A 16,439-nucleotide genomic window follows, 5' to 3' on the forward strand; every position below is an offset into this window, starting at 1 on the left:
TGAGAAGAGGTACTAAATTTTAAGAAGTAGTAGTCAATGGTGTTTACAACAGCTAGAAAGAGAAAAAAGTCACACAAGAGTGACAAAGTATAAAAAACTAAAGCCATCAAAGGAACAATCAAATCTGAGCCCCAGTGCTCTTGAAAAGAAATGCTGAAGGCAGGGATGAGAATGAAGCAGCGTTACCTGACCACAGCTCTCTCCAAGTATAATGTAATCGCACTCGGCACTTCTTCTGATAACAAAGTAGTTTGTGTACCACTTGGATGCAGCGCCTATAAGAGAGATAAAAGAAGGCAAATATTGTCAACAGCTGACTTTAAAGAGCACTTTAAGGCTTATAAAATACTTTACATATTTGTCTCAGTTGATCCTTAGAACAGTTTTTTAGGTAGGCAGAGACTAGAAGTATTAACTCCATTATGCAGTTGAGGAAAATGAGTCTCAAACAGGGTAAGTGACTTGTCCCTGGATACCAGCTTGTTCATATTCAAAACAGGATTTGAACTGAGTTCTCTCCTGTCTCTCAAATACAACACTTTTCTACTACAACACACTGACTCCTTAAAATTGGTAAGGTAGAAAAATATGATCCTAATTCCCCATGGCCAGCCTAGGAGTGGGAAAGCTTTAACAATATTTAATGAAAATATCTGAAATGAAAGAGAGCAAAGATGTCAACAAATTCATTCCCTTTTTTCCTTTATTGGTGTAGACCTGTGATTTCATCACTGTATCAGTAAGGAAATCCCTTTTACCAATATAAATCTGCAATTGCATCTCTAAGAGTTGTCTAGGGCACTGAAATATTGTGATTTACCCATGGTCATAGTCAGAATATGTCAGAGGCAAGACTTGAATACAGATCTTTCTATTTAAAGGCCAGCCTTCTATTCATCATACTATGCTGCCTCACAATTCAGTAAGACAGGAATGCGAATGGTTATCCCATCTACAATGGCCACCCAACGTCAGGCTTCCATAAGCTGATGATGGCAGTACTGGAAACCTCTGTTTGTAAAATGCCACTTGATACTGTGAATCTGATAATGTAGTTCCTCCAAATGTTGAGTTCTATCCTTTGTGTTCAGTACTGAGAGGTCCTATTGAACACAATGTATGGAATACAAAAGGCCAAAAGGAATTTAGTGCTTTGAGAAATGGTTATCATATCCCAAGTGAGCCATTATTATGTTCAATGTAACATTAAAAGTTACTTACAACCCAGCTGTGTGACCCTGGGCAAGTCACTTGACCCCCATTGCCCACCCTTACCAATCTTCCACCTATGAGACAATACACCAAAGTACAAGGGTTTAAAAAAAAAAAAAAGTTACTTACAAGAATGTGCCTAACCAGCATAAAGATCTGGCATAAGCATATGAAAATATCCCTATGTCTTCCATAGGAAGAAAAATCTCTGGTATTGCAATATTTTGGCAAAAAGTAATGACTTTGAGAAACCCCTACTTTAGTTTGCTAGAAAACATAATGAAGACCCTAATTTGGAGTTTGTTGGCATGCTTGCTTTTGTGCCATCGGTTTTGGTCACCAGCTGACAGCACAGCCTGAGCAAAACTTTCAGACAACTCAGACAATTGAACTCCCTGATGAAGATGATGATCTATAAAAAAGGAAGCTGGAGCCTAACATCAGAAGCTTTAAACTGTTGGCAACTGTCCTGTGATGTCAGTGGCTCAATGTGTTTACCACTTTATTATATAGCTTAGTAGAACATGTGCTTAATCTTGGTACTGTTGAAGAAGATAAATGGGCTTCAGGGTAAATGTGGCTGTTTTTAAAAATATAATTCTTATTTGAGACCCATATATTTAGTTGTTTGAGACCACAATCACACCCCCCTTGAATTTTAAATATAAGACTGCTGCAGCCTCACCATAATATTCAGTGGTAACTCTTATTGGTTACTGTCATTTCCATTCCTTTTCTGTTTTGCTCACAGTACTGATGTATTTCAAATATTTCTTCCCCTGTTACCACTGGAGAAATGTCACCCTTGTGAATCTTCCCATTAAATGGCCATTGCTCTGCAACACTGGGTCCCTTTCCTGGGAAGCAGATTGTTTAAGGGGAGGCTGTCAAGGTGAAGTAACAACAGAGTTGGGTTTTTCTGCTCACAGGGGCAGGACTGGGCTGCTGAGAGATGTAATTAGACTTAAGTTTCTAAACCCCTGGAATCCCAAAAAGCTATTTTCTATATCAACAATACACACATCAGAAGAGATTATCTCCAAGCAGGCAGAAATTTAAGTGACTGAACAAGAGTAGATAAAGCAAAAAACTGTCACCGTTTTTCTTAAGACATAAAAACACATAGAATTCTGTAATATAAATAGAATTTCCTCCTTTCTACCCAGAATCCTAGATAAATCTCTTCCAAGATAGTAGTTAAGTGTCCTATCTACCATGTAATGACCCTTTCATAATCTTGAACAGTATCGTATTACCTACCCTGAACCTCCACACCTAAACCAACTAAGAGTTTTCTTTTAGAGGTTGTAGGAAGAGCTGAGAACCCAAGGTGCATAACTTAGATGAACATACCACCTCCCTGGGTTGCCAGCTTGGTGGGGAAATTATTGCGTTTACTTAGGAGAACCATGAACTCAAGTGCAACTGGGCTGTCTTGTGTTGCCTCAAATCAACTTGCTCTTCTGTCTCTATCAAAAAGGGGGGAAATCCATGTAAAAGGGAGGGAAAGCCTTCATTATTGCAATTACTGCATTCCAAATTTGAGGAAATGCTAAGTTACAGTTCTCATAGCAACATTAACTTGATACATTCTATAGGTAGGTAGGCTTTGATTGCTAGTTAAGCCATTAAATGTCCATTTTAATATTCAGTCTATGCAATGTAGATAAAGTAATGCTCCTTGTTTGAGAGCATTAGCTTTTGCATTTCCTATTTTCATTTTTAATTTCTAAACTTAATGTTCAATTAAAAAGAATTTTAACACTTGAAATCACTGCTGTTTAGAGGCCTCTTAATTGCTTGAAATTCAATGTCTAATTCCAGTTTCCAAGCCCTGGACCATCCCCTTTCTATTGGTGGGTGGGAGGGATGGGACCCAATAAAGATCTCTCAAGGGAAGTCCAGACAGCAGGACTGGGAATGCTGCTTTATCCTGTAAATAAAAAGGATCAACCAATTGCAAAACTACCACATACATGGACCCATACAACTTAGAGGTTGTGAATAGAGTGAGGTTGTTCTTCCCCTGTTCAACTGGATGGTGTTTATCACTGCAATCATTTAGATGTTAGTCTCAATGTAGAAAAACAGAGAGAAAGTCAACAAAGAGAACAATAAAGAGAAGCTTAAGGTGTCCCATTTAGGAAACAAAAAGGTGCTAAACATGTAAAGGTCCCTGATGAGTTGGACTGTTTTTAGGGGGAGAATGCTATAATAATGAGAAGAATGGAAATTATGTCATAAGATGATCAATTAGACAAATAAAGGATGTATAATCTAGAAAGAATAAACTGAGGAGAGACATAATAATTGTCATCAAATAACTCACAGAATCCATGCCCCCAATTTCTGGGTAACTTATTAGACTTAGCTTTTAAACTCTTACCCTAAGTCAGAGCCAGCTTGATGGCTGACTATATTAATTCAAACTCACCTGCCAGATTCAGACCAAATCCAATTCATTTTCCTTTTAACCATCTTGCTATCTTCACATTCCTACTGCCCTTACCCCCAATATGTATAGTCTACCTAATCACCCTCTGCCCCCAGTTTTCCATTTTCTGATCCAGATACATAAATGAAGTTGACAGTGCCATTGCTCTTGGAAAGGGTGCAGCTCTATGGATCAAATCAGCATATCTTTAACTGCCCACACCAAAGCTACTTTCCCAGGCCACTACAACTCCATGAGTTGTCTCCCTCAATTAGAAAGTAAGTTGGTGAGGACAAGGCCTACCTCCCTTTTTGTACTGTATTCCCAGTACTTAGCACAGTGCCTGGCACATACTAAGCCCTCAATAAATGGTTTCTGATTCATTCAAGAAATTATACTTGTTCTGTTTGGGCCCCAAAAGACAGGTCTAGGATCAATAGATAGAAATTATAATTTGATATAAGGAAAAACTTTCTAACAATTGGAGCTTCCCAAAAGCAGGAAGAAGGCAACAGGGTTCTTATCACTGAAGTTCTTCAAGAAAAGTCTAGGGGGCAATTGGGTAGCTCAGTGGATTGAGAGCCAGGCCTAGAGATGGGAGGTCCTATGTTCAAATACGGTCTCAGACACTTCCCAGCTGTGTGACCCTGGGCAAGTCACTTGACCCCCATTGCCTACCCTTATCACTCTTTTGCCTTGGAGCCAATACACAGTATTGACTCCAAGACGGAAGGTAAGGGTTTAAAAAAAAAAAAAAGTCTAGATGACCACCTGCAAGGTGTAGTATAGAAAAGATAACTATTCACATGTAGATTAAGCAAGTCGGGCTCTAAGCTTAGCTATCATAATTCTAAAAACAAGAGAAACTGAGAATAAAACAGTAAGAGTAGGGCAAAGAGCTAATAGAAACAAAGAAATAAAAAGAAAACAGGTCGGGTTTCTCCAATAGCATCATTTGCTTTATCAAACGTATTCCAAGTCTAGTCCAGCTTTGACTGAATTCCCAAAAGTAATATTAAGGGACAGAAAGAGAACTTCCCTGGGATAGAGCTGAGAATCCTGAGTTCTAATGTTTCATGCTAAGGACAGAGGGAACTCTCCTTGAGCCACTACTGATTTCACATAACTTGAAAAGATACCCATGAAGCATGGAATGAAACTAAAACTCCAGACTTCTGAACAGTAAATGTATAAAATAAGGAATACCATATTTATGACCCATTACCCTGGTGGCAAAGGTACTTATTCATACTCAGTAATGTTCTTGCTCTCAGAGAAATACAACCTGGGTAGGAGGAGAAAGACACAAGGACAGAAAAAAGCCAAATACTTTCTTGCTAGTGATAGTCAGGTCTAGAAACACTAATAGATAAAATATCGATCTATGTGATCTATATGATTTCAAAGCATATCAAAATCAAAAATAGAAAATAAACAAACTATCTTCTGTGTGAGCCATTTTCTTCTCCTTGGAAGCCTTCATAATAATTTCTCCTTGTTCTGCTCTACCACCTCACCACCCAGCTTGGTCTGCCCCATTATTCATAGAGATTTCCTCCTTTCTCCGTGATACTGTAATTAGGTCTGCTGATCTTGCAGGATCCTCTCAGACAGGATTTTAATGAAAGGGACTGTATAAACAAATGGCATCTAAGAGACCCAGGCATCTCCTAAGCTTCCCCCTGCTTATTAGTTCTGTATGCATGCCTTTTTATGCACATGTATGTCTTCTCCTTTAAGCAAATATACTACTTCAATAATTCGCCTGTCATATAAACTAGGTTATGATACCTTTTCCCTGGCAGGTGTCAGAGGTTTGGGAATGTCTGACACAGGAAGAGTCCAGATTTTACAAAAATGAATGGAAGGATATGAGTTTGCTCTCCCCAAAGTCTTCTTTTCCCCAAACTTCCAGATATCTACATAAGTATTAGGACTCTGACAGTAGAGGTAATTATTTAATGAGGCTTTTCTATCCTTTGCTACTCTAGGAAAAAGTGATTCTTTCCTTCTCCTCATACTAGCCTTGACTACTAATAACTTTACCTAAAGCATTCCCTCAAAAGTAGTAAAAGTAGGGGCAGCTGGGTAGCTCAGTGGAGTGAGAGTCAGGCCTAGAGACAGGAGGTCCTAGGTTCAAACCCGGCCTCAGCCACTTCCCAGCTGTGTGACCCTGGGCAAGTCACTTGACCCCCATTGCCCACCCTTACCAATTTTCCACCTATGAGACAATACACCGAAATACAAGGGTTTAAAAAAAAAAAAGTAGTAAAAGTAGTACTTTATTTCTGACCCAGATTCAGGGTGGGTTTAAAAAAAAAAAAGTAGTAAAAGTAGTACTTTATTTCTGACCCAGATTCAGGGTGGAATTATGATTTGCTGTTCTATTAAGTCTTTTCACATTTCTTCATATTTCATCAAGCATATTATAAATTTATCTGAAACAGCAAAAACTCATTTTACTTTCAATTTCTCATTCTACCATACACTATCAGAAAATAAGGTACAAAGAGAGAAGAGGCAGAAACCACCCAGCCTGGTTATTAGCTGGGAGCAGCTAAATTCACCTAAAAGAAAGTTGATGCTCTAGGTCTGAAATCTGGATGTGTAAGGCAAAGGGAAATAGAAACATGCCCTATGACAGGAATGAAGAAGAGAACTCAGTCTGAGGATGGTAACTTCTGCCCAGTCTCAGTCAGTTTAGGGCTTCCATTATCTTTTTCATCTTCTGTAATTTCAGGACATTCAAAATAACAGAAAAGGCAGAATGTAGAAAAAGACATAGAAAAAAGAAAATATGTAAAAACTTACATATAGGAGTGCCTGAGAACCACAGAAAAAGGATCTCTGAAAAGCTCAACACACAGCAGACTGTCCAAGCTTAGAGCCTATAGATTTGGTTCTGCCAAGGTATGCAGTATCTTCCTATGTTACTTAGCAAGCATTATTTCCTAAAACACAAAACACCAGGCCTGGGAACTATACGGTCCAGGAAAATTAAAATCTAATTCCCAGATCTCAAAGGTCCAGAGCCACCTGCCTTAAACAAGCAGTAAATTTGTTGGATGAACATTATAGAGCTTTCTATAACCTCTAGAATTAAAATGGAGGTGCATTAAATTCAACCCTACAATCCCTAAAGGCAAAAGAAAAAAACTTACCCAACAGTAAAATTTTTATCACTACTTCATATTTGGGAAACTAAAGGTATATTCTACAACCCTTCTAGAAAGCAGAAGTCCAGCTCCATTCAAATAGCAAAATCCTTTCCCTCCCCAGATCCCAGGCCTGGCATTCAAAAGAAGAACAGAATGCTTGCTATATCTCCTTATGCTAAAAGGAACAGAGGTACCAAGGCTCAAGAAAGACCAAATCCTGATACTTTTTGAGGAGCAAATATAATACACACTATAGTTAGGACCAAACTAACACAGTATAGCTGTTTCTAGGCATAAAAGATGAGAGATCTTTAGAGGTAGCAGAATATATATGAATTTGGTAGAACCTCAGTTTCTTATGGTTGTGCCTACTATAAGGAATTTAAATGGACACTAAATCTTCACTTAATATCCCTACAACAGCCCACCAGGCATACATAGGCAATGAAGTCATGCTTATCAGGTCTTTGGAAACAGGGACTTAGTTCAGCTTTCAGGTTGTTCTCTCTCGCCAAGAAACTGTTTTACTGGATTCCAAAGCTCTAGGTCTGATTTGGTGGCTTGCTAAAGTCTCATGTCTTTGGACTGCAGTACTTATGCTGCTTTGTGTTGTATACTTTGAGCAATGGGCTCTTTCCCCTGTGTGCAATATGCCTAGAATATGTGACTAGAGATACTAACAGCATCTGAACTAGCTTGCACATTTTTTCCCTTTTAGAAAGATGCATAAATCTCCTCTGAAGAATGCCCTCTGGCATTCCTATACAGATAAAGTATATTTAGAAATCTTATGTGACTTTTATTTCTTTCTTACTCAGTTCTATGAGATCAATTCTGCACACACAAAATGGCCTATAGCACTTACACATAAAGATCCATAGGAAATTCCTTCATCATGTGTGTTACAATGAACTCCACCATCAGATCTGAAATGTAGAACAAAAAAATCAGATTGATCAAGAAGAAACTGAAAATATGTGTTCAAGTTGTACAAAAAGCCCTTGCCCACACACATATTAACTAGAACTCACTAAGCATATCTGTATTCATCCCAAAGTGTCCTTTCTGAAAGAGTGAATCATGTGCTCTGCCTGCCTCCTGGAGGGTAACAAGGAAATGAGCTTCCCCCTGCCCCCCTTCCAAGAGTCTGTTTCGATCAGCCAATAAATTCAGACACATGAGGGAGGCTCCATTGTAGAGCTATTTCATGCCACAACACTAATGCAAAATGCCAAAGGGAAATCATTCTCTCTTAGAATGGGGTGAGGAGGCAAGCAGAGGCGGAATTATGGATTATGTTCATGTTTCCAGAGCCTCAGCTCTGCAACCATGTCAATCTACCTCATCTCAATAGCATGCTCAGTTTGACAGATATTGACTGAAACGGTCACAGGGGCTGTGGGTCAATACGGGTTTATTATATAGTCTTAATTACTGTTTCTAAATACAAGTAGATTTAGGTTCCAGAGCTAGATGGCCAAGAGAAATGAGATTAAAAGTGCATTCAAGTCCCTTGGGGAAAATTCAGTATCCTGGACAGAAAAGATTGCCCAAGATTTAGCCCTGCCTGCCTGTCAGCCCTGTCAGTTGCATCTCAGTTTATCCCACCAAGGACTAGATTGTAAACTCATGACCTCTAGCTAACAGACTAGCTAATCTAATAAGAGGGAGAAAAAATTCTGGAACAGCTTGGTCAGAAATGGAATATTTCACAAAGCTAAACTATATACATCAAGCTGAGGCTTGGTCATTCATCTCACTGGAGAAGGAATTTCTCTTATGAACAAGAGCATCATTTATTGAGCACCAGGAATAGATGAGGTGCTTAACTAAACACAGAATTAGAATACTTTCTCAAGCCAAGGAAGTAGTCCATTAAGAAGTTAAATCTATTTTCTAACAACCTAGCTAGGAACCTCCTCCCTTAGGAACAAATATAACCACCATCTACTGTTATCTAGCCCTCCTTTTTAAATATCTTCAGAGTGCAAGGCGGTGATTGTTATTGGAAAACTCTAAACATGATGATGCTCACTCACCCAACACTGCGCACACCAAAGGACGACAGGGAAGGTTCTTGTCTGCTGCTTTCTTCCTGTGTCTCATAGGCTTCAAACACACAAGGATGAGAGGAAATCAGGGGATGCCTGAAGGGACAACTAATGCATCATCACTACATTTCTTGTGCAAATAAAATGATCATCATGGGGCTATAGCCTTTCATTTGTATGACTTCAAGAAGGATGAGTTAGACATGCTCCTCAGATGATACCACAGACCTGTGGCTGAAATGCAGCTCACAGCAAGATGACAGTCTCCCAGGGGCTAGAGAGCAACCTCAGGAGGAGTGTTATAATATGATCTTAACACATTGGGATATTGGCAACAAGAATATTTTCATTCAGACAATAAAGTATGGGATAAGCATGGAGCAAACCTAAACCCTACCTTAATGTTCTCAAACCTCCCCAACTCCAGGTAATTCAACAAGTCTTCATATTTTATTCCCTCTTTTGCACAGATGAGGAAAGCAAGACACTTCCCAAGCTTAGCCAAAAATTTGAAATGAAGACACTGAGACAATTTTTCCCCCTGATTCTATTTTACAGATGCACTGCGGGAATCAGCGCCATTTAAGGATAATAGCCAACATATCAAGGATTAATGTTTTTTAACTTCTTGGTTTACATTAAAGCATCATGACTATAACACCTATAACACCTCAGCCTACCATCCTCCCCAAAAAGCCACAGCCCTAGACTTAAGACTTTGCTATGAAAGTCAGAGCAAGAAGCAGCCCCATTGAACATGGCATATCACACTAAAAGCACAGGATTGCCAAATGGAAAGACAGCAGGGGGATCAAGAAAATGCCCTTTGGCAAAGCCCTTCTAACCCCTCTACCCAAGAATGCTGAATTTTACACCTTCTTCTCTCCAACAACAAAGTTCCCCTTGGATAAGAAATAGGAACCAAAACCCAACATACCATTCTATGAAGATTTACTCGAAAATTCATGTTGTCATCATGTAAAAATGCATTAGCATACTGGTCCTAGAATGTGTGGGAGTAGAGGTTAAGAGAAAAAAGAGAGTGAGAAAAGAATTCATCTAGTAATCTGTCTGTTCTAAGGTTTAAGAACAAGCCAGTACCCATAGGTTTAAGCAAGCAAATCTTAAACCATAGGACTTTTTTTGAGTAATCTCCCTCCCTTTGTGGTCCCCCAACCTAGAAAAACTTAAAAGACAAAGTTTAAGACAAAAACCAAGGGAATTTATTTCCCAAATATCTCTTTTCTCACAGCCACTGAAGCTAGAGGTTCTATTACTGACACTTCCACACAAGGTTCTAAAAGGCTGTGCTGAGAACTGAGCTGGTCCAAATGGAAGTGCACTGGCAGCTCATAGAATGACCCTGACCTCTATACCTCCCACTGACTTTGTCCTGAGCTGCCACTAAATCACTGACCTTCAAAAGAGAACAGAAAGAAAAATCTCTCAGCCTCCACACCTGACACTCCCTTCTGATGAAATTACCTGCCCAAGGCCACCAATTAGGAGAAACTACTAAGGCTTTCAGAAAAACCCTTCTTTGGAAGATATTCTCAGAGATAAATGGCAGCTTTTGTAACAAACAAACACCTAGGTCTAGAGAAAGGAGACCATCTTCATAGGCTGGAAGGGAAAGAAATATATTCAATCTTTCCCCAAGGGAAATACAGAAAGAAGAATAAGGGGACTAGGGAAAATCATTACTGCCAAAACACCCTTCTACCTTTGTTAATTCTTAGAAAGGGGGAGAAAGTTAAAACAACAGAAAGGCAGAGAAAGGGGCTAGGACAGAGACAACAATGGAGGACTAAGGCTAAGGAAGAGGCAGAGGTAGAGGTAGGAGCAAGGACAGGGGGGAGGGGAGAGGAGAGGAGGGGAGGGGAGGGAAGGGAAGGGACACCACAGCTGTCACTTCAGTTCCAAACAAACTCAAGTCCTGTTTTTCTTACAGTCAACCAGGACCCACAATGAATTCTAGTCTTAAAATAACCACAGGTGCCTCTGTTAGCAGTTAAGGACATTCTGCTTTCCCCTAAGGCTCCTGCTCTTCCCCAAACTTTAAAATCAGCTCAACTTTCTTTTGGTTTCCCCTGAGACTCCTCCTCCCCACCTCTGGCAACTGAAGCAACTTGTTCCCTTTGCACTTAGCAAAAAGGTCCAACCCGATCCTCTCTAAAATAGGATGACTTACTTTCCAAGCCCCAAAACCCTACCAAAAGGAAGATGTTGGAAGGAAGCAGAAGAAAGCAAACACATTTGAAAGAGAATGACTCAACGGCTGGAGTGACCCACCTCAGCAATGCACGTGAGGATAATCAGACAGAGTTTGCCACTGTGGAGACGGTGCTCATCTGCAAAGGGACAACAAATCCTTCTCAGATCTGCCCAATGCTCCTGGACCCACACCCCCAATTTCCCCTAGAGAACAAGGGAATAATATTCGTTCCTGTCACAGAAGTTATAAAATGAAATTTCTCATTTGTTTCTTGTTGCCACAAAATCCCTTGCATGAGACAAAGTCCTTGAAAAAAATTAAATCAAGAAATCTCTATGATCTAGCTCACTTTCTTGGCAGAGAGAGATCCAGAAGACTCCAGGACATCACTTCCAATTGCTCTGACATTCTAATTAGAAACTATCTTTCTAAGAGCTATTTGCTCCCTGAAAGCAGGCCTTGAAACAACAGCCATCAATATTTATTCTGAGACAAACTGATCCTCAACCAACATGCTGCTTAAAGGGGACCTTGTCTAACCTTCTCCAACAACTGTCAATAAGCATTATGATCACCACCTAACCTCAAGAAAAACCATTATGGTCCCATGACTTTCCATAGCATGTTAAGGCTAGAGCTTAACAGGAAGACTGGGAATTTCTCATCTCAAACCTTGATTCAATAATCTCACTAGACTAGGAGTCTCTTGGCACTGAGAGCACCAGTAGTGACCTACAAGGCCCTACTCCTACCACCCAATGAATAAAGTCTCTCGGACACTACTAGTTATTGAAATGTTAAAGCTTGTGACCCTGAAGAGTAAGAAGAGGGGCATACCAATCAGTCATAATCAGAGATATCTGATGTTCTGGTTAAGTCCTGGTAGTACCTAGATGGAAATTTGTTCTGAGGCAAAAACCTCCCAGTAGATTGCAATGTTGTGCTAGCTAACCACTATCTTTCACTGGGACACTTACGTGTTTCTTTCATAAAGACTGAATTTTTTAATCAAAATCTAACAACTTAGAAATACATTGAGGGGCAGCTGGGTAGCTCAGTGGATTGAGAGTCAGGCCTAGAGACGGGAGGTCCTAGGTTCAAATCGGGCCTCAGACACTTCCCAGATGTGTGACCCTGGGCAAGTCACTTGACCCCCATTGCCCACCCTTACCACTCTTCCATCAAGGAGCCAATACACAGAAGTTAAGGGTTTAAAAAAAAATAGAAATACATTGAAGCGGGACAGGTAGGTGGCTTGGTGGATAGAGAGACAGACCTGGAGACAGGAGGTTCTGGGTTCAAATATGACCTCAGATACTTCCTAGCTATGTGATCATGGGCAAGTCACTTCACCCCAATTGCCTAGCTCTTACCAAAACTTAGTATCAATTCTAAGACAGAAGGAAAGGATTTAAAGAAAAAAAGAAATATCTTGGAGACTCCTATTGCAGCACATTCCTACCTACCACAGATAGGCAATACAAATAGGGTCGTGATAAATTCCCTCTATGGCACATGCCCCAACTTACAAAGCAGGCCTGAGGAGTGAGAGTGAGTAGATAACGTGACACTACCTGTCTGGGTAAAGGCAAGTATGAGCTGCCTCTCTGCCCATGGCTCCAGCTACAGAATTACTCCTTGCCATCCCTCACACATAAAAGCTGGAATGCACCCTTTCCAAAAGCCCATAGCCCAAATTCCAGAGGGAGCAAATACTTCCATTTTTGCAGATAAAAAATAAAAAGGTCAAAACTCTTAAACAAGACTCTACAAAAGAAAGTCATCAAACTTGGTCTTTCTTAGAAAACAAAAAAGGGTTTGTGGCCCAAGCCATGCCACAAGCAAGTATCCAACTTGGAGATAGAAAACTCCACTAGAGGAACCAAGGCCCAGTAGTCACTTCTGAAATCAGCCTCAGACTACATCCAGATTGCCTCCAATGCCCTGTACTGGCCAAAGTTCCTTATTGCACATTCTGGCTGCCTATCAATGAAGATCTACTCCATCCTAGGCTTGAGACATTCCCTGAATGTCTCGATATGTCATAGTGAGTCAGCTCCCAGTTCTGAATTTTTTTTTTTAATGAATCCAGAGCCTGGGGCAGAGATGCTTATGTAATAATCAAGCTAAAAATGAGATAGAAAGGCCTGAATTTCATGGCAATGTCTCAAGCAAGACTAAAAGTTTATTTTCTGGGTCACATCAACACCAGTGCTCTCTTTGGCTGCTATAATACTTCTAGGAAAGGTTACTGGTTTCCATAAAAGAGATGTGATCACCCCAGGAAATTCCTGTGTATCACAAGAGTTTTGTTATCTGTAGCCTACCAGATCTTATTTGCCATTTCAGAGAGGGTATTTCTGAAGGTCAGCCTTCTCTGTGGCTCCCAAGGGATCATCTCTGTTATGATATTATGACACTATTAATCCTTTTTCCATGTTCGCCTCAGAAACTTGCAAATTATTAAACAGGCCCCTATTTATGAGGTAATGAGAGAAGAGGGAGGTCCAAAGTAAAAAAAGCTGTCTGAAAGTTAATCTACTATATAACACAATTTATACTTACTACACCTGTTCAGGTTCCTCCTACCTCCAGATTTAATGTCCCAAACTCATTTTTAGAATTTACTCCCTATCTAGTGTGAACACCTTTACAAGATCATTTTTTCCCCTTTCATTTCCCATTAGGTTCCAGATACTATTCCTTCCTCCATTATTGCTCCCACCTCTGAATCCTATTATTTCATCCCTCCTTCCACAGGGCCCTCAAGATCCCTCTACAAAAGTCATACGAAGTCAACACTGCAAAACATGTCCAAAACCAAACTTGGTTTTTCACTAGGAAATCTATTCCTCTCCAATTTCTCTAGTTCTGTTGAGGCCACCACCACCCTTCCTGGCACCTAAGCTTGTTTTTTTTTGCTTTATTTTGTTTTGTTTTCCCAAACCCTTGCTTTCTGTTTTAGAATCAATCCTAGTAATAACGATAATAACCATAATACTAAGTATTTCCAAGGCAGAAGAGAGGTAAGGGCTAAGCAATTGGGGTTAAGTGACTTAGTCACACAGCTAGAACTATTTGAAGCCACATTTAAACCTAGGACCTCCTGTCTCCAGGCCTGATTGTCTATCCACTGAGCCACCTAACTGTCTCAAGCCTAAACTTGCAATCTTAGACATCTTTGCCCCTGTCACATCCAACAAACTGCTAAATCATCTTGATTCTGCCTCCATAATCTCTCTCAAATCTGCCCCTCCTTTCTATGATCACTTTAACAACCCAAAGTTGGGCCCTCATTAACCCTCACTTGTACTATTATAACAGCCTCCCAACTGGTCAAATTTCTCCAATCTATCCTTCATACTGCTGCTCAAGCAATCTTCCTAATACATTGCTCTGATCATGCAAATCTATTAAAAACCCTTCAATGGCAACCATTGACTACCAAATAAAACTTACCTCTTTCCACAATCTGACTTCAACTTACCTTTCTACTCTCATGTCTACTACTCCCCTTCATATAATCTATAACCTAACCAAAATGACAGCTTTTCGTCTTTTATTCCTATCTGGCCTAATCCTAGATGTGCGGGGTTTCCTTCCATCATCCCTCCATGTCTCAAGCAGGCTTCACCCTCTTCTATATTTACCTATTGCAATCTTTTCTTTCCCTCAAGGCCCAATTTGAATGTCTCTACCTCTCTGAAGTCTTTGTAGGTCCCCCAGAATTAAAAATTATCTCCCTCCCCAAACTTGTCATAGCATTTTGTTGTGTTATCACATACAAATTAACTGTATAGAAGGCTTAGCCTGCACATTATACCACAGTCTCATTGAGAGTAGGAATTATGTCTTATTTTTATATCCCCAGTGGCTAATGTGGTGCCTTGTACACAGTAGGTCCTTAATCAGTGTTTCCTGAGAGCCAAGAGAGTAGCTTAGTAGCAGGGAAAGCTGAAACCATTTGAGACTACCTTCTCAACCAATCTTTAAAAAGCACCTCAACTCAGTGTTTGTTGAACTAAATTAAGCCATCAGGGGCAGCTGGGTGGCTCAGTGGATTGAGAGCCAGGCCCAGAGACTGGGTTCAAATCTGTCCTCAGACACTTCCTAGCTGTGTGACCCTGGGCAAGTCACTTGACCCCCATTGCTTAGCCCTTACCACTCTTCTGCCTTGGAACCAATACACAGTATTGATTCTAAAGTGGAAGGTAAAGGTTTAAAAAAAAAAAAAAGCAGCAGCCATCAAAGGGCACTTAGGGAAGGAATTCTATGCTATGTTGCAAGGCAGCTATTTCTCCACTTGGAAAGTAAAATTCCAAAAATTACAATCTCCAAGGAAACTACTTCTCTCTAGGAAAACTTGCTTGGATAGGAAATGTTTGTTGCTTTGTCACCTAAAACTACAAATTCAATTCAATCTGATTTTTTTTTAAGTACACTATTTGTTCTTTAACAGAGATGAGGAAGTCCTTCCAAAAAAAAAAAAAAACTAACAAAAATGCAAAGTATCTTTATAAAGCAACAAGATTATTTAGAGGAAACCTTAAATCAGCTAAACACTTCATGAAATTTTGTTAGATCACTATTCTTCCACTGCTTCTCTACCACCAATTAAATCCCTTAAAATCAATAACACAGAAAATGCAGGCTATTCAATCATAAAAATCAATTCTTCCAACCCCTACCACTTCCACTTTACCCAAATAAACTCCTAGTAGAGGAACTGCTGCTTCTGTGGCTGTCAAAGAACACAACTCCCATGATTCTCAGTTCATTATGTCCCTCTCTGTATAGTTAGCCTTTACTATGTACCAAAAACTCATACTTTTGGCACTTAGAAGAATGAAGCCCTCTAAAGGCTACTTCTTTGGCCCACTTTCCACAAGGATTTATTTATCTACCTACCTAACCTCTTCTAGAGACATGCTGATTATCATTATCTCGAGAAATACAAGTCCCAGATTTCATATAGGAACAATTTGTCCCAGGTCCTATTCTTAGTCACTCTCATGCCAGCTTTAGTCCTACCCAATGCCACCCAAGTGCCATTTGTCTGTGAGAAATCACTTCATCTTTTTGGTATTTGGGATGATTCCCTTTCACTGAGTCTCTGAAAGATTTTCTTAGACAGATCTGAAGAGCATCAGTATTGCTCACCACCCATCTGATAGTCAGAGCTATCATATCAGTAGGACTTACCTTTAGTGTCTTGCATGACAATGGAGCTGTACTTTAAGAAGGTTATCAGCAGGTTACTGGTCTGAACATCTGCATCCAATGGGAGTTCCACAGTACTTATAACTGGAATAAAATGAAAAAGGTGCATTTAGCCTAAGACATGCTCCAAACCAACTCCTCTCCACTTA

General features: G+C 39.9%; 1 protein-coding gene across 1 annotated transcript in view; it reads right to left on the reverse strand.

The window, feature by feature from the left end:
- The window catches only part of ARMH3 (armadillo like helical domain containing 3), a 198,571-nt gene that overhangs the window by 146,678 nt on the left and 35,454 nt on the right, over positions 1-16,439 (reverse strand). The window contains exons 14-19 of the mRNA XM_044665517.1: positions 16,273-16,374; positions 11,148-11,206; positions 9,793-9,858; positions 8,844-8,913; positions 7,670-7,730; positions 187-275 (exon numbers count right to left, since the gene is read on the reverse strand). Of these exons, the coding sequence (XP_044521452.1) occupies positions 187-275; positions 7,670-7,730; positions 8,844-8,913; positions 9,793-9,858; positions 11,148-11,206; positions 16,273-16,374 (447 nt within the window). The remainder of the gene's footprint in view (positions 1-186; positions 276-7,669; positions 7,731-8,843; positions 8,914-9,792; positions 9,859-11,147; positions 11,207-16,272; positions 16,375-16,439) is intronic.

Source organism: Gracilinanus agilis, chromosome 2 (genome assembly GCF_016433145.1).
Source record: "Gracilinanus agilis isolate LMUSP501 chromosome 2, AgileGrace, whole genome shotgun sequence".
Lineage (NCBI taxonomy): Eukaryota > Metazoa > Chordata > Mammalia > Didelphimorphia > Didelphidae > Gracilinanus > Gracilinanus agilis.